The sequence below is a fragment of the Balaenoptera physalus genome (assembly GCF_965194825.1).
Source record: "Balaenoptera physalus genome assembly, chromosome: 3".
Lineage (NCBI taxonomy): Eukaryota > Metazoa > Chordata > Mammalia > Artiodactyla > Balaenopteridae > Balaenoptera > Balaenoptera physalus.
In genome coordinates this window covers 22436262-22458719 of record NC_138890.1, presented here as the reverse complement: position 1 = coordinate 22458719, position 22458 = coordinate 22436262, and the positions used below count along the sequence as shown (strand labels likewise).

Here is a 22458-nt window from a genome sequence, read left to right as displayed (position 1 = left end):
GCCCCCGGAAAGTGCCCGAGGCCCGCGCGCGCCCGAGTCGCGCTCCCGGGAGGAGCGGGGGCGGGGCTCGCGCTGACGTCGGCCTGGGGCGGGACTGGGAAATCGCGCAGGGGGCGGGGCGCGGTGACGTCGGGCGCCCGGGCCGAGCTGTGGCTGTGGTGGTGGCGGCGGCGGCGGCGGTAGTGGTGGCGGCGGCGGCGACGGCGCCCGGGCAGCAACGGCAGCGGCAGCGGCAGCCCTGAGCAGGGTGAGACGGCCGCGGTGGCGGCAGCTCGGGGTCGGGCGGCGCCTGGAGCTTCCCGCCCGTCGCTGGCGCTAGGCCCCTCGGCTCTCCTCCGCCCGCTCCTCCTCACGGCCCTGGCTGGGTCCCGGCAGCGTGCCGCCGGGGAGGGCGGAGCCGTAGGTGAGGCTGGCGGGCGGGGGCTGGGGGCTGGCGGGCGTGGGCTCTGGGCTGCGGGCCGGCGCGGGCGCACACGCGCACACGGCAGGCGCCGGGCGGGCGGTGTCTGTCTACTCCCTCTTGCCGTAGGAGGCGGTGCGGCGCAAACAGTGGGCCGCCGCCTCCGCCGCTGCTTCAGGGGGCCAGTCACGCAGAGCCCGGGGCGGGCCGCCCCGAGGAGCTTGGCGCCCGCGGACAGGTGGGCTTCCCGCCCGGAGGCCCTCGGGCTGCCCGCACGGCCCAGGAGACCCCGCCAGCGGCCTGTCCGCGGTTCGCCTCGGCGGCCGGGGAGGGAGGGAGGGCGGCGCGGACGGCCGTCCCGGTCCTCGCGGGCGGCGCCACCAGGGAAGTCCTTTACAGGTCTTTTAAAAGCGTCTGTCTCTTCTCTATCTGGTCATATATATTTTTTCTTTTCTTCTTGCCTTCCTCAGAAAATCTCTACCTACGTAGCTTTAGAGCAGGAAATTATCCGATTGAATTCTAGCTGTTTCTTTAACAAGAGATTGTTTGTAATGGTAGAAACAGAAGAATCTTAGTTTGAACGAATAAAAATGACTCATTTATGTTTATTGTGCATCTGGTATTAGTCAGGTTTATGGCTTTTATTTCCTAAAATCGTTCTAGAAATATTTATTATGATTTTGTTCCTTATATTTTTATCTGCATTGTATTGTTATTTCCATGGAAGTTTCTGGACTGTTTCCAAATAAATTCCTTAGAAGGGATTGTTTCTGGCACACTGTTACTTCTGATGCCCTTACATTTGTCAAAAAGAAAATGAGGGTTTTTTGGACCTAAACTGAGAAGAATTATAGTGGAGGGAAGATGAGAGATGTATTTCTTTCACTGCCATTTATGTCTGATCCTGCGAGAGTACAGAATTTTTGATGGGTGTGTCTTCAATTCTGTGGACCCAGGCGTTGCCCACTGCCCACCCAGCTCCTCTGACTATACCTGACCCAGATGCTCAGTTTCTGTCTTTTCTGTATTGATCGTAGGTGGAGGAGTTACTGATGGCCATGGAGAAGGTAAAACAGGAGCTGGAGTCCATGAAGGCGACGATGTCCTGCACTCAGCAGTCACTGGCAGAGAAGGAAACTCATGTGACCAACCTTCGGGCCGAGAGAAGAAAACACTTAGAGGAAGTTCTGGAGATGAAGTAAGTTTTATAATATTGTTCTTCAGGCATATGCTTAGTTGAAATACTTGTCCTCATCGCTTTCATCTTCTGGCCCTGTTTGTCACGCCTGACACACTTAGCCTAATTTTAATGCTCACTTGTGTTTCTCACTCCTTAGAACAAATTTGGGACAAATCCTCGTCAACTAGAAACTTTTTTTGCCTCCCTGTCATTGAATTTTGCAGTCCTCTAGAGTGTATGTATCCGTATGCAATTGTGTCTCTGAAATTCCTAAAACCTTTTGGAAAGTTCTGGCAAGTTGTTGAGCTTTCCGAGGAAGATAACCATTGCTCCTGAGGTCATACGATGGCTAGGTAATTTTTAAAAACATTTTTTATTATAAAACATTTCCAAAGGTACACAAAACTAGAGAATAGTATAGTGAACCTCCTTATACCCATCCCCCATATTTCACCATTAACATTTGCCACACTCTCCAGTCAGTTTTTACAAAATTGTCACTTTTAGCAGAACCTTTCTTGACATCATTTTTGTACTTTCCAGGCATCTTGCAGCTTCCTTGAGATAGTCTGTTGTGAAGGCTGTATATATCTGCTGTGCAGAATACAGCTGCTGCTTTTTCTGCTCTGTGACTTTGAAAAGTTCTGGTTTCCTTCTCTTCAGAACAAGTATGTCTCTTTTTTAAGTCCCTTAGTACTTTCTCTATCACTCCAATCCCCACTCCTATGTAATTGTCCTGCTCTCATTTTACTGAAACCAAGTCTATGCTGGGACCCCTCAGTTACCTTCATCACCTCAGCAGTTACCTGTGTTCTTGTCATCTTCTCTTCTGACTCAGAGGAGATACTGTCTCTCCTTCACCAAGCTCACTTCTTATTTCTATCACAGATTTAAGCTCTGGTTCCCTCCTCTGCAATCTGTCTCCATTAATTTTCTTTCACATAATCTTTGCTCACTTTCTGTTAGTTCCTTCTTCTCTGCAATAAATACGCACTCTCTCTGACCTAAAGTAAACAGTCTCTCTGAGCCCAGCCAGTGCTTGAAGCTAACATCCCTTCTTCTTTTCTGCTACTTTGAACTGTCAATAAATATTGAATATGAGAATTACAAAGTAGCAGAGGATCTTGCCATGATACCTCAGCATGAATTTTCATGGGGCATGATTGTTTTGATATCATGACGGCAGCCCAGGAGTTGAGAAACAAATATCGGGGTGTCCCCTGTGCTTATGGATTATTAGGACACAGTGGGAGGTTAAGAGAGCCTGATCTTTCAGAAAAGAATTACAGGTGATGTGCATGGATCTACCATTACAGTATCATACAAAATAGTTTCAGTTCCTGAAAATTCCCCATGCTCCTCCTTTTCATCTCTCCCCCATCTCCCCATTCCCTGATCTTTTTCCTGTAACCTTTTCAGACTGGCTTCTTTCCTTTAGCCTCTGTGTTTAAGGTAATCCCATGTCTTTTTGTGGCCTGAGAGTTTATCTTGTTTTATCTCTGAAAATATTCCGCTGAATGGACATACCATGGTTTGTTTATTCCATTACCTATTGAATAACACCTTGGTTGCTTCCAGTTTTTGGCAGTTGTCAGTAAAGCTGCTGTAAACATTCATGTGCAGGTTTCTGTATGGGCATCAGTTTTCAACTCATTTAGGTAAATGTCTGGGAGTGCGATTGCTAGGTTGTATTGAGCTGTGTAAGAAACTGAAAAAAATACCTTTTGAAGTGGCTGTAAATAATTTGCTTTTAATTGCATGCCTTTTTCTTTCTCTCTTTCCTGTTTATCTTTTTTCCTCCATTCTGCTACCCACTGCCTATCTGAAGCTGTTGAGTGAACTATTGCATGAGACCAGTCATTTGGACTTTAAGTGGTTTAAGGTATGAAGAAACTGCTTTTACGTTTGTACTTCTGAGGCTGTGTACCCGTCATTCACTGTCCTCTCCAGCTTCCATCTTCTATTCTTTTATTGTATCTTTTTGTGTCTTCTAACCCTACTGTTAATTTTGCTTGTATGTATTGCTTCTATGCACCGAAGTAATCTACAAATATTTGTTTGAAATATCTTAAATGGCTTTTAATGTCCCTAATGGGTAGGGACATTATACTTATTATCTTGCTCAGGTCCAAAATTTATGTCTCTTGCCTAAATTTAGCCTCTGAGAAGAAATGCCTCCCTCTGATTGAAGAAGGGTAGCTGCATCTCTGAATTTCTCAAGAAGTAACGTAAAATTGTTTGGGAACCATTTCTCTTATTACAATAAAATACACACCCTTTTAAAGTTTGAGCAGAGAAAAACTCTCAAAGGAAAATGACTCTTGATGCCTTTCTTGTATTCTTACAGGATCCCCTTACATGTCTTTATTCCTAATATGTGCTGCTCTGCACTGAGCCGATGCCCCAAATTTAAAGAAGTTGTCCAGTGATCTAATGAAGGAAGACCTCCTCTAACTTGTGTTAGCAAATGGAAAGAATAAAGTGAATAATTCCGTGGGGGAAAACTCAAGGGCTTTTTTTTTTTTTTTTTAATAAATTTATTTATTTTATTTATTTTTATTTTTGGCTCTGTTGGGTCTTTGTTGCTGTGCGCAGGCTTTCTCTAGTTGCGGCGAGCGGGGGCTACCCTTCGTTGCGGTACACGGGCTTCTCATTGTGGTGGCTTCTCGTTGCAAAGCATGGGCTCTAGGTGCACGGGCTTTAGTAGTTGCGGCACACAGGCTCAGTAGTTGCGGCTCGTGGGCTCTAGAGTGCAGGCTCAGTAGTTGTGGCGCACGGGCTTAGTTGCTCCACGGCATGTGGGATCTTCCCGGACCAGGGCTCGAACCCGTGTCCCCTGCATTGGCAGGCGGATTCTTAACCACTCTGCCACCAGGGTAGTCCCTGTGATGGTGTTTTTGGATGAAATTCATATTTAAATTGGTGGTGGACTTTGAGTAAAGCAGATTATCCTCCATAATGTGGGTGGGCCTCATCCAATCAGTTGAAGCTCTTAATAAAACAAAGACTGACCTCCCTGTTGCAAAAAGGAATTCTGCCAGAAGACTTATAGAAATTGAACTGCAACTCTTTCTAGAGTCTAGACAGCCTAACCTGCAGATTTTGAATTTACCAAGCCTCTATTATTGTGTGAACCAATTGTTTAAAATCTCTCTCTCTCTGTCTCTATCTTTATATAGATATGGATATAGATCTAGGTATCAATATCGATATCTAGATCTATATCTATCAACATATATGGGCACTTGTATACACATGCTATTGGTTCTGTCTTTCTGGAGAACCTTGACTAATATAGTGGCCCATGTAAATAAAAGGATGAACCCAAGTTCACCCAGGTAGAAAGTAGTACAATGAGAACTGGAACTTAAGGCCTCATGACTCATTCAGCTGTGAACACTGACCCAGAACTGGGGTCCGCAAACTCTGGCCCACTGATCAGATCTCGCTTGACTCCTGGTTTTGTACATAACGTTTTGCTTGAACACAGCCGCACCCATTCATTAACGTATTGTGCATGGCTGTTTCTGTGCTACAGCAGCAGATGGGCAGTTGCAGCAGAGACATATGGTACACAAAATCCAAAATGTTTACTATCTGACCCTTTACAGAAAAGATCTGCTGACCCTTGCTCTAGGATGCCATCTGATTTCTGATAGCACCGAGGAGAATAATTCATGCACATTGGGTTAGATTGTTCATCTCATGTCCTCCTTAGGTCAAAGATCTCTTAAATGCTCACCCTTGCCATAGCCAACTTGGGGAGCATTGTCTTAAGGATGCAGAAATATTTCTTGCCAGGTCTTTCCAATCCACACTGCTCCCTGACTATGGTTCTTAAAACCTATTTTTAAAAAAATTTTTATTGAAGTATAGTTGATTTACAGTGTTGTGTTAGTTTCAGGTGTACAGCAAAATGAATCAGTTATACATATACATATATCCACTTTTATTTTTTTTTAGAGTCTTTTCCAAATAGGCCACTACAGAGTATTGAGTGGAGTTCCCTGTGCTAATAAGAAGAGCAGGTTCTTATTAGTTATCTATTTTATGTATAGTAGTGTGTATATTTCAGTCCCAATCTCCCAGTTTAGCCTCCCTGCCACAATCCCCTGGTAACCCTAAGTTTGTTTTCTACATCCGTGCCTCTACTTCTAAACCCTGTCTATTTTAACCAACTACCACTCATTGCTCACTGTCTCTGGCTTCATGTACTTGATAATAAATCTATTTCTTGTTCTATCCTGGATGACATGTTCCAAGGACTGAGATAATATCTTAGTCTACATAATTTGTCCTTGATATTGTCTATCTTGGGGTCTTCATCTATGTCCCAAAGAAGACAGTCACACTCTGTCTTCTAGTACTACTACTAATACCACACTTTATGGCATGAATTTGACCCAGTGCACTGAACTATCCCTTTAGAAGCTGTATGCAACCTGTCACTGGGTTTTAGCACAGAGGTAGAACTCAGATTAGTGTTCATATTTAAACAAATCTACTTGACCAGAAACTTTTTGTCTCACCATTTATTTTTATTACACAAGTAACTTCTGTCTTTGCATCTATGATGTAAATATTTTTAATTTCCTAAATTATCTGAAAAATTATTTAGACCTTCCATTTCAGTAGGCATTGGAATTGTTGTGTGATGACTATTTCATTATTTTATTTCCAAATGTTAAATTAGGCTTCAAGCTTTGGCCAAGAGTAGACAGAAAAGGGTTTAAAAAGGAAATGAAGAGTGGGAAAGACTTCTGATGCAATGGAGACTTAATAAAGATTTGATTTTGAATCAATAATTTATAATAAAGGTTTGATTTTGAATCAATAATTTATGTCATTGCAAAATAACTTCCTGGTAAAATTCCATTCTTTGGTAATCATTAAGTACAGAAATTAACAATCAGAATATACAGTGCTCTTCTTCATTTTCTAAAAACAAACCTATATCTAGATGAGAGGAGAATTCATTTCATAACTCAGGCTCTGGACTTACGACTCCAAGTCCTGTCTTCTTTCAACCATACCTGCTAAGTTTCTGTCTGACTTCTTGAGCATGAGGTAATGGCTTCAGCTTTCATCCCGTTCCTCAGTATATAGCTTGGTGACTAAGAGTAAGGGATCTAAAACTTGAGAACTTGGGTTCAAATCTTGACTCTAAAATTTACTTGTTGAGTACTCTTGAGCGTGTTATCTGTTTTTGCCTCAGTTTTCTCATCTATAAAATAGAGATAACATTACTTCTCTCAGGGAGTTGCTATGAGGGTTAAAAGAGAAAATTCATACAATGCAAGAATTTATCAGTTCTTGGAACACAATAAATACCGAAAAAAAATGTTAGCCATTATCAAGGGCCCCTCATTTTATGGATAATATAGATTAGTTTATATAGGTCTAATATTTACATATACATAAACATTTTGTACCTATATGTGTGTATACGTTCTTCTTAGAAATTGAGCAGTCAACATTCACATCTAAATATGTGCTCTGTGAAATGCAGATCTCCTGTGTACAGACACAGTGCTATAGTCATCTATTGCTACATAATAAAGAAGTCCAAACTTAGTGGTGAAATAAACAAAAATTTTAATATGTGCCCAGATTCTGTGGGTCAGCAATTCAAACAATACACAGAGGAGATGGCTTGTCTCTACTCCATGACTGATGTTTGAAACCTCAGCTCATGAGGATTCAAATGGCTGGGGCTGGAATCATCTAGATAATTTTAATTCACACGTCTGGCCCTTGAGATGGGATGACTTGAAGACTGGGCCCAACAAGGACTGTTGACTGGAGTGCCTATAGATGGCTGCCCATGTGGCTTGTACTTCTCATAACGTGGTAGTTAGGATTCAAGATAGAGTATCCCAAGAATGAGTGTCCAGGGTTCAAGCATTCCACGAGAATCATGCAAAATCATGCATGACCTTTTATGACCTAGTCTTAGATGTTACATAGCATCACTTTCATTATATACTATTGCAGGCGTTGGAGATCTTTTTCCATAAAGTGTCAGACAGTCAATATTTTAGGCTTTACAAGCCATACAGTCTCTTTTGCAACTACTTAGCTCTGCTGCTGTGATGTGAAAACAGACACAAACAATACATATACTAAGGAACATGGCTGTGTTCCAATAAAGCTTCATTTATAAAAGCCGGTAGCGGCCTAGATTTGGCCCACCAGCCATAATTTACTGACCCCTGCTCTATTGTTTGAAGGCATGGAAAGCCTGCCCAAATTCAAGGGAAAATGCCCACATCTGGATGCGAAGAACGGCAACGAATCTGAGACCCTGTATTAAAACCACTGCATAAGAGGATCTGTCTGCATACCTTGATTCTCCCATGTATGTTGGATATGAGGTATTGGGACATCTTACATCTCTGCAAGCCTGGGTCAAGGTCAAAGTTGGAATCTGAACTTAATGACCTTGATTTCTGGAATAATTGGTAACTCTAATTATGATTTCCTTACACTCCTTACCCCAATAAATATACCACAAAAGATAGATTTCAAGTAAACAATTGCTTTATGGCAGATTTTTATTAAGTCTCCATTGACTGAATTATTCCATTTTGGTTGGAAAGCATGGGTTTTGTTTCTTTTCTAAAGAGATCTGCAACTTTTCAGATGTGGCATTTCATTCTACTGAGAGGATGATGTAGGTTTTTATAAACGGAGAAAGCAGGGCAGGCTGAGTTCACTCAGATCATACTAATGCTTACAGGAATAACCGAAACTGGAACACAGGCTTCCAGGTTTTCCTGTCCTGTGCTCTTTGCGGTAGGTGCCATTGTCTGCTGGGCCTGGCAGTAATAATTTTTGACCTTTACCTCTCTACGCTATTTTGAAGTGGTTTTGCGTTTTGTTAGCTTTCTTATGAGTTTGTACTAAATTGTGTCCATAAAGTAGGCTGAATTCCTCAGGGAAGGATGATAGCTGTTACTGTGTTATTACTTAAAATGTTGTGTTGGTTACCTTTTGTTCTTTTCTTTTCTCCAGCTGTCTCCTGAACTTAAAAGTTATATTATCCTAGATGAAAGATGTGCATCTGGTGGAAGACACTAATTTAAGGGATGAAAATTCCTGATGATTGCTTCAGTCAACCCTTAATACACACTGAGCTTCATTAGTAAATAGACAACTCTCAGACCTTTCCCTTGGAAGAGGTCGCATAATCAGGCTTTGTGTTGATTTTGCATTCTGTTCGTTAGAGACAGAACAAATTAGAATAATTGGCTGGTACAGGGAAAGCACAAAGAACTTCTATTTTTGTGATGCATCCCGTAATAAGGGTTGAAAATGAGACTAGAGGTAAGAACGTGAAACTCAGAAGAGCAAAGGAGAGAGGATATTGTTTCTTTGAAAATATTCTTTCAGTGTTGGCCCAGAAGAAATAGGAAGCTGAGGAAATTTTTTTTTTTGTAAATGATGATTTTTGTGTTAATGATGTGAATTCCACAATTAGTAAGAATCAGGAAGCAAGCATCCTTTTCCACCAAGGACTTGGGAGCAAATGAAACCATAAATACTCCCCCGCTCTTGGAAACCCTTTTGGAGCAGTAATCAGAGAAGGGTAAAGGCAACGCCTCAGGGCAAAGGTGTTCAGAGCAAAGGGATAGGAGGAGAACAAAAGGAAAGTGGATATTTTTAGAGCTGTCATTTTGAAATTTACCTGCTTCTGATTCAGTGCTGCTTTGCTACCGTGTTGGTCCAGTGGAAATCCTCAAAGCAGGAGCAGCCGTATTTTAAAATAATAAGGTTAGAGCAAGTGACTTTAATCCAGGTCTCTTTAGCTCAAGAGCACAGAGGAGAGTGTGAGGAAAGGGTGAGGCCACAAGGAATTGTTCACTGGGTAAATTTTCCCCAAACCTCCCTAACTGGGAGAAATTGACCACTGGATTATGTGCCTTGAAGGAAAGCAAAAATGTTGAAAGCAAAGAGTGTGGAGCTTGTTTAGAAAGCAAGCTCTATCATTTGGTCACCTTCTGATAATAGCATTGGCTGAGACCTGACCATTTACAATGAAGGCACTTCTGTAGGTAATAAGTTCCAGGAGGGCCAGAACTGAGTATGTCTGTTTCAGCATTTAGCATGGTTTAGCATCTTAGAGCCCAGTACATTATTGGCATATAGTAGACTTAAAAATGAATATTTGTGGATTGTCTGAATGAGTGGATGTGTGTGTGTGATTCATATCCTATTTGCAGGTCCTATGCCCTACAGTGGGTTTTCAGTGTCAGATTGTGAAAGTATTTATGCCGGGGATTGGCACTGTTCCCTATCTAATCGATAAAGATTACACATCAAAGGACGTTACACTGACAGCCCAAAAGCCTCATAGGAATTACTTAACAAAAAACTAAAATTGGATTCTGTATAATTTCTAATTTATAAGCTGGCCAGAACACTGGTATTTCAGCCAGTCCTCTGGTAGTTCCAATGATGTCCCCATGATCACCCAGGCATAATCAGAATGGCTTTAGGATTTGGGAGCCAAAATGTTCCTCAGTATTTACTGCTTTGCTAGTCCATTTAAGAAAATGGAGTATTGAAAATATAGCTTCAGACACAATATGGCATTTTATGATTTAGCACGAAATCTGAGAAATGTAGAGTTAATCTGAAGCCTGCAATGGTAAAGTTCCTTCTGCTATTGAAGTTATTGTCTTTAAACAATGATTCTACATCAGTAATGCTATATATATATATATATATATATATATATATATATATATATATATGATATTCAGGTTAATTTCCTCTTCTCTCTAAGCAAGTAATTGGTTGGTTGGTATGAGAGATGGTGTGGCTTCCAAAAGTGAAAAGTATTATTTTGTTGTAATTTCCGGCTACCTAAGGATGGGAGAGGCCCAGGACACTGCAGTCAGTATATTATGTGGAGCAGGTTATATTGTGGTTTATTTATGAACTTTTACATGTTTATTTTCTATGCAAGTTTGTGTGCTCCTTTCTGAATTTTGGTAGCTAAGTGTTTTGTAACTTTGGAATACTTGGAGTTATATATATATATATATATATATAACTTTTATATATATATATTTTAACGTAGTAGTTAAAGCCGTGGAGAGTGTACTAGTCTACGTAGGTTCAAATTCTGGCTTTACCCTGTGACTTCCCTGTGGCTTCCTCTGCTCACCTATTAAAAAGGAGTATAATAAGACTGCTGTGGTGAGTTATATACTAAGTGCTATTTAAGCATTTGCTATAATGATTTATGTATACTCGAAGGCAAGGAACTTGCCCCTTGATCGTCTCTGTATTCCTAGTGCTTAAGAATTCCTAGTGCTTTTCTAGTGCATTGTCTTAGGATAGAGATAGCTCAGTATAGTTCTTCTCACTATAAAGTACTGTTACGTTGAAAGTGTTTGCTTGTGTACTAATAATCTATGACATATCTGCTGAGGACAAGGAAAGGAATAGTTTTAAAACTGCAATGGATAACAAAAGATTGTATGATGTAATGCCTTTATTATGTAATGATAAAACTAACAAATAATCATGGTAGAAAATTTGAAAAACTCCTAGACAAAATAGAGATCAGCAAAATTTGCAGTAACTTTCAGAGTGTAGAGTTGTCCATGAATATTAGTGCTTTCACATTTTCCAGGACTTCAAGTAGACTCTGCTTCTTAAGAGTCTATTCATGAGATTTTAATGATGTTTTCATCATGGGGGGACACACACACACAAATCTGTTAAAGAAAAAAAAAAGAAAGAAACACATGTAAATCACTGATGTTTCAGATAGCCACATGAAATAAGGTGAGAAAGGTCAACAAGCTGAAAGAATGTGGAGTAGCATCTCCTTAATCGCTTACATAATTCTGATAATTACCTCTTTGTGGATCAAGTAATTAATGGGGAATCTAATTCAAGAAAAACGTATGAACTTCAAGCCTTCTTGAAGCCAAGTATTTCTTTCCACAAAAGGTTACTTTGCTTGCACGGCCATGCTTCCTTATCACCTGACAGGGAAAGAGTGTTGTATGGCAAAGGATCTTCCCGAAGGAGGGTGCTTCCCACGCTGATTGTCATCAGTGACTTCGGAATTACTGTTGCTGTATTACCAAAATCTTAAACTAGGATATTTTTGACAAATGCGGTCCTTAGTTAATTTTTAGAGCTACACACTGTCAGATGGCTCTGAAATAACAATTGTCTGGCTCTTCTTCAGGGTGATCGCAATACGGTAATGACCTTGAGGTATCACTAAAAAGCAGGAAGGTGTGAGTCTTCCTTTGGTTCCAGAGTGAAATGCGAGTTGGAAAAGAGGCCGACAACCAAGTGATAGAGAAGGAAATGTGAGGTCATTAGTGAAAAAGCAGGTTTAAGTTAAGGTGAAAAGGCATGAGGAAATGGTCAACCGTTACAGTATTACAAAGATCATCACGAAGCGTATCCATGAATGTGGTTTGTACTGCAATCTGCTGAAAAAGAGACAAATATCCTGGCCTGGCCTTCATGGAGATCATATTTTATTGATTCTGATGATAGATTATTGTTGAAGAGGGCCTCCTATAAATTATAACCATGCAAAGGCAGCAAGATAATTTTTTTTTCTTTATGTATGTGTTTCTCATTCCTACTCACTTCTCTCTTAGGGGAAGAGAAAATCACAAAAAAACAAAAATGTCAAATCTCAGCTATTCATTTGCAAAATAATTTTTTCCCCAAATTCCAATGGAGGCAGTAGGTTAACCGTTAAGATTTGTAAGGCTCAAAAAGCTAGAGTTTTACAAAGTGTAGCCAAATTTTATTCCATAAGTAATAGCTTTGGAAAGAATATGTGATGATGCAAAGTTGGAAAAAGCTGGTTTTTCTTCCGTAAATGACTTCACTGTTTTGGGAGAAGAGGCAGAGAAGAAATCAAAGTGAGTAAACATGGGGTGAGTTTTTCTGATAGGGGACTCTAGTGCTTTAAAATAGACTACATAATCCTAGGGATAATCTGAGGGTAGAGCACACCAATGCCTTATTTCCAATCTGGTACCCTGGAAGAAAACAGTGTATTTCCTTTGAGGTCTTGAGAGGTTTTTCTTCTGCTTTGTTTTGTTTTGGGTTCATTTTGTAGTCAACCTTACTAAGGTATCATTTGCATACAACAAAATGCAGACATTTTTAGCTAACGGTTCAGTGACTTTTAATTAATGTATACATTTGTATAACTACCACCCCCATAAAGATAGATAACAATTCTAAAACCCGAGAAAGTTTCCTCCTAGGCTTTTGCAAAAGTATCCCCATCTCCCACCCCAAGGCAACCACTGATTTGTTTTTTATCTTTCGAGATGAATTTTGCCCAGTTTAGAATTTCATGTCAGTTGAATACTACAGTAGGTGCCCTTTTGATCTGGCTTCACTTGCTCAGCATATGGTTTCTGAGATTCATTCATGTTGGGATGTTTTAAACCAGGACTTCAGCCTGGGTGGCTGATTTTGTCTGAAGGCACCTACAGGTACATCTGGGTCTCTGGCATTGTCACTGTCTGTTCTTGGCTCAGTATTTTCAACTTTACTAAGAAGCACAAGGTTGAAGTAAGGAAGATCATTGTCAGTATACTGGAGGTGAAGTGGGTTCCGTTATGTAATATTCTCAGCATAAATTGACCTGCTTGGAATCATTGTGTTGATAATCGACAAGGATACTCTTCCCCCAAAAACCTTGATACTATAAAACTTCTAAAGGACACTGTCCTAGGACTCTTTTAGTTTTAAATTTTTGGGAAACATTTCTGGAAAATTCAAATGCTCACAACCTGAAAGAAGCAATTATTCACCTGAAGGCTAACTCTGCTCAAGTTGAGTTGTCCGACCTTTACATGCTGATAGAACCCAAATAGCCTTGCAAAACAATGCTCTCTTATTGGATATAAGCACATAGACTATTTAAGATGGACGTGTATATGCAGTAAAGTAAAAAAAACAAAGACTCTGAGTTTCCCTTGCAGGTTTTTAAAATTTTTTCATTTAAGTTTCTATAGCATATGCTAATAGTTGAGGGTAACCTCAGGTTAGTTTTAGGTCCACTCTTTACATAAATGTTGAAGTACTCCATACCCACCTTTTTTCTACCTTCCTTCTCTTCTTCCATCTTTCCTTCCTAACTTCTTATAATCCATTATACTTAATCCTGCATTTGTTGAGGTGGCAATTAGTGTAGGAAAATTGAAAGCAGTGTGAAATGTTGCTGTTCAGAATGCATGTTAACCAAATTCTATATTGAGAAAAGGTCTGAATTTACCCACAGGAACCCTTTCTCAGCGTCTTTGAGTACAGGCCATAGAAACTGGGCTATAATATCCTGACAGGTATGTCGAATTCATAGCAATAGCCCTCAAAGAGCTTACCTAGCGTACGTAGAAGCGTATGAATGCATTTAATGATTGCTTTATTGGCAGCAGTGCCAACATACACAGTCTGTTTTGTTTTATATCATTATCATTACCTGCTGTTGACCACTGTATACATTGCTAATGGTGTGGTTCCTATGGCTTGTGAATTTCACGGCCAAATACTATGTAATTTATTGCACACTTTAGTGTAGAAGATGGAGACTCCATAAATTTTCGTGTGCTCTTTGCCCCTTTGGAATGTATTACCCTGAGATCAGGCAAAGTAATAAATTTACTTCAAATGTGTGTGATAGCTAAACATCAGTTAGGACTGATGGGCAATATTTCTTCTTCCAGCAACATAACAGTTTTTAAAGACTAAGCCATTGAACGTGGAGTTACTGAACATGGGACTCAGTTCACTGGGATCCCTTCTCAGAAAAATAAAGGAAAACTTGAATTGGATATGTGTGGCTTATTCAAGTAGTAACTGATCAGCTACATCTTGGTGAACTTAATTTGTCACAATCGTTTGGTATTTTATTAACTCTCTTCCCCTTCTTCCCCTGACTCTCATGAGAATGGATTAGAAGTATCTTAAAACATACTAAGTCGTCTTCCATCCCTGTTACTCTTAACTACAAAAGCACACTTTCCTTATCCAACGTAACTTACTGTCTTTTAGAGTAGCTGTGGTTTTAATTCTCTACAGAATTCAAACCAGCAAGAGAAACATTTTCAAGGAGCCACCACATTGTAGAGCTTTAGAAAGAAGACTTTAGAATTAAGGGCAAATATATCATTTTATGGCTAAAGCACCTGAGGCGTAAAGTAGGAAGGTAACCATCGAGGTCAGGGAAAGGGGTTGAAGATCAGGTTTCAGGCTGAGAAAGAGTCTACAGGGACTCAATCTGAGCAGTTCAAAAACTGAAAGGAGACCACGAATGTTCTGGGAAGGCTGGCATCTGGCCTCAAGTGTGGGATTTCAGACAGGGAGTGGGCCCGGGGGGGGGGAACTGAGCTTCTGCAGTAGGCAGAGAAGTCCCCCTCATCTCCAGAAAGTGCCACTGACATCAGGGAGTTGAGGGGAAAGAGCAATGAATTCCAGTCCACCTGAGAAAGCAGGCCAATCTGATTAACTCTGAATTTAGGCTTATTTCAGGTACTTCTTGAGAAAGAACTTGGGCAAGCGCAAGTCCCGTGCAGCCTCTTTAAATCCATGCCTGGTATTTTCTGGTGGAGCTGCTTAAACCCTCCAAGTGACTCCAGTGTTTTAATTTCTCTCTCTATTTAATTCCGACAGTTCTATGATTGATTATTTAATGGGCAAATAAGTAGGGTCACAAAAGAGTGTGAATGTATTTTTCAGGATGAGGATGGGCGGAGTGGAGCAGTCTGGAATAGGACACCAATAAAAAGGGATCTGGGTAAATAAGAACGTCTATTAGAAAGGGAGAGGAATTCGCAAGGAAATTAGGGCCTGACACCACGCCCTTCTCTCTGCATGTTTAGAAGCTAGTTTCTAATTTTCTTTTCATAGTAGATGTCCCTGTGATGAATTGTCTTTTACCTCCACACTGTTTATCACATGGACATATGGTGAAGTTTGCGTGAGAGAAAGCAAGTATTAGAATTTGTCTGGCGAGCAACTATAAGCACTTCCTGGAACAATCTAGGGTAGAAGAAAAAGGAAAGGAAAGTGGAAACAAAGGAGAAAGACAGCTAATGATGCTGGAGTCTCTCGCTGGGATTTGTGGTATCGCTTTTTGAAACTAAGTACAGAAAGTCAGAACCTGACTGATTGTTTCTTGATCACGGTTTGTTTTCATTTTTGTTTTTATCTTGCTGTCTCATCAGTTATTCCAGCCAGTGCTATGTCATTTTCAGTTTCAGTAAGCATGCCTGTCTTGTTTCCATTCGCATTATTCATGCAAATGTTGATTGAACTGATGACCCCGAGTTATCAAGGAAATATTAGATACACCAGTGGATACATTTCTTAATTTTAGAAAAAAATTACCGAGTGAAGGTTAAAATAACTCCTCTTAAATTTGTCATTTAAAAAAAACTTCTCCTAACATACAATACCTCATTGCCTAATAATGCCAGATAAATGAAGAATTCCTATGTATTCATGAATGCAGGCTAGTCTGTATATTTTTTGGCAGGTATGACCGTTACCGAGGGTAACGGCCTAGTTTGCTGGCCGTGTCCTGTCTCCTAGAAAGTGGTAGTTTCTGTTGTCTTTCAGTTGGTCCATTGAATATCAGAGGTGAATTTATAAAACTATACTTCCCTTTACACTTACTTTGTTTTGTTTTGTTTTACTTGAAGTATAGTTGATTGACAATGTTGTGTTTCAGGTGTACAGCCAAGTGATTCAGATATATATATTTCTTTTTCAGATTCTTTTCCATTATAGGTTATTACAAGGTATTGAATATAGTTGCCTGCGCTATACAGTAGGACCTCGTAGTTTTATCTATTTTATATATAGTATACACTTACTTTGTGTGATCCTGGCTGGTCAGCCCACATGATTACTTTCACTTCTGATATAATTTTTCAGGTCCAACCTCAAATCTTTGATAAGAAGTTATTTTAAAATAAGTTTATTAGCATGTGTGTGCTCTAAATCCAACAGTAGTTATTAGAGATATGGTTTTGCACTAGGTATTCCTCTCTTTTTTGTTCTTGGCCAACCAATCGAAAATTAGCTTTTATTTTCTGGTTGGTTTGCTAGATGTTTATGACTATAATAAAAGTCTTAAATTTTGTCTCATATCTTAAAACACAATCTGAATTAGCAATGGATATTGTGCTCTACATAGGGGCTGTGATATAAGTATAGTTTCCAACTTCAAAAACATATAACCTAGAAGGGAACACACACAGACACATATGCAGCAATTATGGCAACTGCATTTGTTTACGAAGTGAAATAGTACTGAGATGGATAAAGTGCTAGCAAGCCTTGAACAGCCAAATCAGCTTCAAAAATAGATGTGCAGTTCTTTAAAAATATTTTTAACATTTTTCCAGCTACATGTAGAATATAACTTAGCATAAAAACGGTATGGGTTTTATTTTAAGTAATTTAGCATTTTGACATCCTCATAATGAAATTAAATCCAGGAGGAGGTTTCTCTCCATGATCTCTTGAAATGGTCCTTGATCATCCACAATATCTCCCATCATCACAAAGGTGGTACCAAGGGCAGGAAACTCCAACATTATTAAAGTTTCATAAAGCAAAGTCAATTTTAAGAATAGAATGACCCCAAACTGATAAAGGTCTTGTTGACAGATAATTTCAGGGGAAGCATAAATTATTTTCTGTTTGTCAGAGGGCAAAAATATTTAGGCTGAGTTAATGAATGGTAGAGTTTTTGAGTGGAGAGTGTCCTTAAAATATTATGTAGATCGATCTGTACTGTCAACAGATGCTAGCCACGTGGCATTATTTATATTTAAACAAATTTAAAAATAAGATTAAAAATTCAGTTCCTCAGTTGCATTTGCCATATTTCAAAGATGTTTATTAGCTCCATGTAGCTATTGAGTACTGCATTGCATGGTACAGATATAGAATGTTTTCATTATCACTGAAAAGTCTATCGGGCAATACTAAAATTATACCCAGATATTCACAGAGAAGGCAACCAAGTCTCAAGGAAATAATATAACTTCCCCAAGGTCACACAGCTATGTTTTGAAAGAAAAACAAAATGACACAAAGGAAATAGTAACAGAGGCATTAAAGAAACCCAGGAAGTTTCTGGAGCAGTCAAAGTAGGGTTTAAAAGTGCATACTTAACTGTTGGCAGGGTTGAAGCTCTTGATGGTTGGTAAGATCTACCTGCCTGAATTTGGACATGAGCATTTTATGCAGTGAATTAAAAGCAAAAAATCATTTCAGCGAATGGCTGCCAGCTCCATATTTTTAGCCACTGCTGTGCTTCCAGATTATGTTTATCACTTTCATGTACAGGGCACCACTGTGAAATGTGATGGTTTATCTGACCCCCGAGAAATCAAGAAATCTTGTGGGGGTTATGGCTATATTTGAAAAGGTTGATTTTTAAATGCATCATGCAGACTGGCCCTGTTTTAAAAGGGATTCCTGCCATCAAATAATCAAAATGTAAACTCTCTTCTCACCTTGCAAAAGTCAAAGATACTCCCTGCATTTTTTTTATTTCGTTGAAATCCAAATATTATTTTTCCATTCTCTAACTTGTTTTCCTCACAGTGTGATCAACTATTGCCAAGGAAGGAAGGGTTAGATGTATCGATCAAAGTTTGCTAAAGGCCCCCTAGGTAATTGAACCCTCAGGAGAAACAATCGTCATGTCTTCTTTTTCTGTTGTTTCAATATCTTCGTGAAGAGTCATTTCAATATGTTTGGTTCTGTAGCAGAGGTTCTGTGAAGTGCTTCTGTTCCTCAGAGGTCCAGAAAGCCTGAGAGTCTGTGGGTAAAGGTGGGTAAGGAGAGAGAGGGAAGGAGGCTAGAGAGAGGCTCAGTGCTGAGATAAGGACAGTGTTCTAAAGCCTCCTGGGGGTGAGGCTGGGGTGCACAAACACCCACGACTAATCCAGACAGAAACTGAATAATCAAGGGGACGAGCACTGTGAAGTCATGTGGTCACCTCTCCCTCTAGAAATACACATTGCCCTCAGTAAGCCTCCTCCCGCCCCAGAAGAGCATTAGGAAGGTCTGGAGAGGGGGAGTATTGGCAGAAATGGAAAAAGCAGGTTGAAGGAATTAGCCTGGAGCAGAGAGACCAAGAAACGCAAGCCAGTAGATGGAAGGCAGACTTTTCATGGAAGTCTCCAAGCCCAAGTCAAGTTCTGGGACCACCAAGTACAAGTCAAAGAGTGCTCATTTAACCCCTTTGGGCCCCCACGCGCGTGGAGGAAGACTGGACAGAGAGGGAGAAGGGGCCATTGAAGGTACAGTATTTACTATGGGATTTAACTCCTGAAAGGCCTCCCAGTAGCTTCAGATCTGCTCAAGAATCCTTCATGTCCTGCTGGTTCGCAGTGAGTGGCTCACAGCTTCAAGGCCTCCTCTGCCAGATGGAGAACTATTTCAAGCATCCTGCCTCTATTTTGTACTGTAGCAATGCAGACAGGAAACCTGACCCCATTTTCAGGTTCTAAAGAGAAATTCTAAGTACCTGAAAGACTGAGGAACATGGTGGCTTTTATTTAAGATGTGGAGAGAGAGAGCACATACCTGGGCTTGGGCCTGGAGCAGCACCAAGGGTTCCCTTTATTTTCTCTCCCGTCTGTGTTTCTCCTTTTCCCTCCGCTGGATTAGCCACGGGGACTCCAAGTTCTTCATTCTGCGGTCCTGGTACCACGATCCTCCTGGGAATTATAAAGTTATTCACCTTCTACATCGAGCACTTCTTATTTTTTCCCCGGCAACGTAAGTCATCCTTAAGAGGAGTCAGGGTGCTAGCTCTTAAATATATTTTAGTTATCCCTTTGTACATTAAATGCTCTTTCTTGGAGACTGCTCCTGACATGGTGTTCACCGTGCTCTCAGCTGGCCTCCTGAAGTTCTGCCCTGCCTTCCCCACCAGGTACAGTTCAGGAGCTGCCTACCTCAGGGTGATAGGTTATCTTTTACATTTAGAGAATATAATTTGAATACATAAACTTCTCTGACCACAGCTTTATTTGCGACCCACAGGTTTTGTTATGGCATATTTTCATTATCATTCAATTAATAAAATTCTAATTCCCATTGCAACTTTATCTTTGACCTACATAATGATCAGAAGTATGTTTTTAATATCCAACTATTTGGTAAAATATTGGTTATATATTTTTTAATTTCTTGCTTATTCGGAGTCTTGTTTTATAACCAGCATATAGTCAGTTTTATAAATGTGCCATGTGCACCTAAAAATTTCTGCGTAATATATATATTCCATCATTGTTGGTGCAGGGTTTTATTTAGGCCAGAGTTTTTAATGATGGTATTCAGATCTTCTATCATCTGCTGATTTGTTGTTGTGGTTCTATGTTACTGATCTAGGTAATTTAGATTTTTCTATTTCGACTTAGTTTTTTGGAATTTCCCTTCATATACTGCATTGAAGTTTAGATATATAATATATTCCTTGTAAAGTAACAGTGGGTTTTATTATCCTGCCTTATCGCCAGGGATAATTTTGGCTTTCAAATCTGTGTTAACATTAAAAAATCTTCAATTGTAATTATTGTTATGACATAATTTTTGAATCCTTTAATCTACAGTCTGACTCTTGTCTCTTGTAAGTGGCATAGAATTAGGTTTTTTGTTTGTTCCAATAATCCTTGTCCTTTAATTTGAGTATTTACAGTTATTTTCTTATAGACCGTTTACTCCTTGTTTACTATTTGTCCCACCTTGTTATGTTCCTTTTGCTCTTCTTTCTTCCTTTTAGATTTCTTCAAATTCCATTTTCCCTTGTATTAGCTTGTTATTTTTACATAAGTAGCAGTTACACATGTACCATGACTTATTAGCTTTTTTACTGTTTCTCAAGCAATGCTGAGATCTTAAATTTCTTTGACTACTTTTTTCCTCTTCCGTTTGTTTTTAATGCATTCTAATTTTTGATATATTTTATTATTACTTTCGTGCAGTTAGATTTTATTTAGGTTTATCCACTTATTTATCCTTTCTGTTATACATAATTCTTTATAAAGTCTTTATTTTCATCTGTGATAACCTTCCTTCTGCCTGCGGGTCTCCGTTTATAATTTAATTCAGTCGGTTCTGATGAGAACATATTTTCTAAATTTTGTTTGTCTGCAAATTTCCTTATTTCATCTTTCCTTCCAAACAACATTTTCTCTGCCTCTAGAATTCCCAATGGGCAGCTCTTTTCTTTAGCACTTAAAAATGTTATTCCATTATTTTCTAGTATCCAATCAGTTTCGTTGAGAAGTAAGCTGTAATCTTAATCCTGTTGTTCCTTTGAAAGGAATCTCTCTCTTTTTCCTGGGGCTGCTTTTAAGATGTCATGTTTTTCTTTGTTATTCATGAATTGTACTGTGGTGATCTTAGGTGTGGTTTTCTTTGTATTTATTCTTGTTGCATTTTTTTTAGTGCTTATTGAATGTATGGCTCCATATATTCTTTTTAGTTTTAGAGAACTCTCAGCTGTTATTTCTGAAATATTGTTTTCATTCCCAATCTCTCTCTCCTTTTTTCTTTGGACTCCAGTTTACACATATGATAAAAATGTTTCCTGTGGCCCGTATGTCTCAAATGCGCTTTTGTGTACTTTTTATTCTTTTCGTTTCCCATGCTTTAGTCTTAATATTTTTACTACTCTATCTTCCAGTTCACTTACCTCTCTTTACCTGTGTCCAATCCACTACCCGAGTTTTAAATTTCGTATAATTTTTATTTCTATCAGTTCAATCAGTTTCTAGTTTCTGGTTGTCAAGTTAAATTCTCCACCTTGTCATCTATTTTCTTGAACTTGATAACATTTACCAAAATATGTATGAACTTTAATGTTTAGGTCATCTATGATTCTGATTCTGTTTTGTTTTTTATTCATTTAATTCTCCTTTTCTTGGTAGTCTTGGTGGTTCTTCAGTGAATGAATACCAGACTTGGGATATGACAAGTTGTAGAGAATCTGAATGACATTACAGTTGCCCTTTGAACAACCTGGGTTTGAACTGCACAGATCCACTTATACATGGATTTTTTTCCCATAAGTAATACAGTACTACATGATCTGTGGTTGGTTGAATCCTCAGATTCAGAACCACAGATAAGAAGGGCCGACCATAAAGTTATATGTGGATTTTTGACTGCACAGGGAGTCAGCGTCTCTAACCCCAACATTGTTCAAGGGGTCAACTGTATTTTCTTGAGGAGAGAATTTCCTATTCTTAGGTAGGGAGCAGAGGGGAAGATCACCTACCTCAGTCACTGGACCAACTTCATGCTCATTTTCCTTCTTTATCAGGTTCAATGTAGATGTTGCATCAACCTTCCTAACACACAGACACACACACCCACACGCACACACACATATGTAGAGACTTTCAATGTCCTAGCTCATATCATTAGTTTTCCATTGGGCCAGAAATCTTTCCTAGGTTCTGAACCCCCGTTTTGTCTCTTCAGCATTATGAGCCAACTAAGTCTTTGCTTTGACTTCAGTTAGCTTTCGTTTGACTTCTTAGCATCTTGCCTCGTCTACCTATTTATACATGGAAACTACTGCAAGGGAACACTGTTGCTGAATCCAGCTCAGTTCTCTGAATCTTTACTCTCTCTGTGATTTTGGTCCTTAAAATTCTAGCTGCCTTGTTATTTCTCAATTCCAACTCTGGTTTCCTTACTCCTATGACATTGTCCTAAGATCTACTGGCTTTTCTACCTCTTAGGAGTCACATTTGGTTTCTCAGACTTTTGCTCTTCATCGGTAGTTTCTAAATGACTGGGCTAGAAAAGCATGTGCAGAATATTGTTCTCACTTCAGTGAGTT

General features: G+C 39.6%; 1 protein-coding gene and 1 long non-coding RNA gene across 20 annotated transcripts in view; one reads left to right on the top strand and one right to left on the bottom strand.

Moving 5' to 3' along the window:
- Nucleotides 1-22458, top strand: part of LOC309658226 — a 477715-nt gene that overhangs the window by 229863 nt on the left and 225394 nt on the right. For 7 of the 19 annotated variants that reach the window (XR_014262065.1, XR_014262066.1, XR_014262091.1 and 4 more), the window contains exon 2: nt 1438-1598. This is a non-coding gene — a long non-coding RNA (uncharacterized lncRNA). The other 12 variants (XR_014262104.1, XR_014262106.1, XR_014262105.1 and 9 more) reach the window with 12 other exon arrangements.
- Nucleotides 11065-22458, bottom strand: part of LOC309658162 (ELKS/Rab6-interacting/CAST family member 1-like) — a 108044-nt gene continuing 96650 nt past the window's right edge. The window contains 2 exon segments of the mRNA XM_082456462.1: nt 11065-11308; nt 19188-19321. Coding sequence (XP_082312588.1) covers nt 11283-11308; nt 19188-19321 — 160 coding nt within the window. The 3' untranslated portion in view covers nt 11065-11282.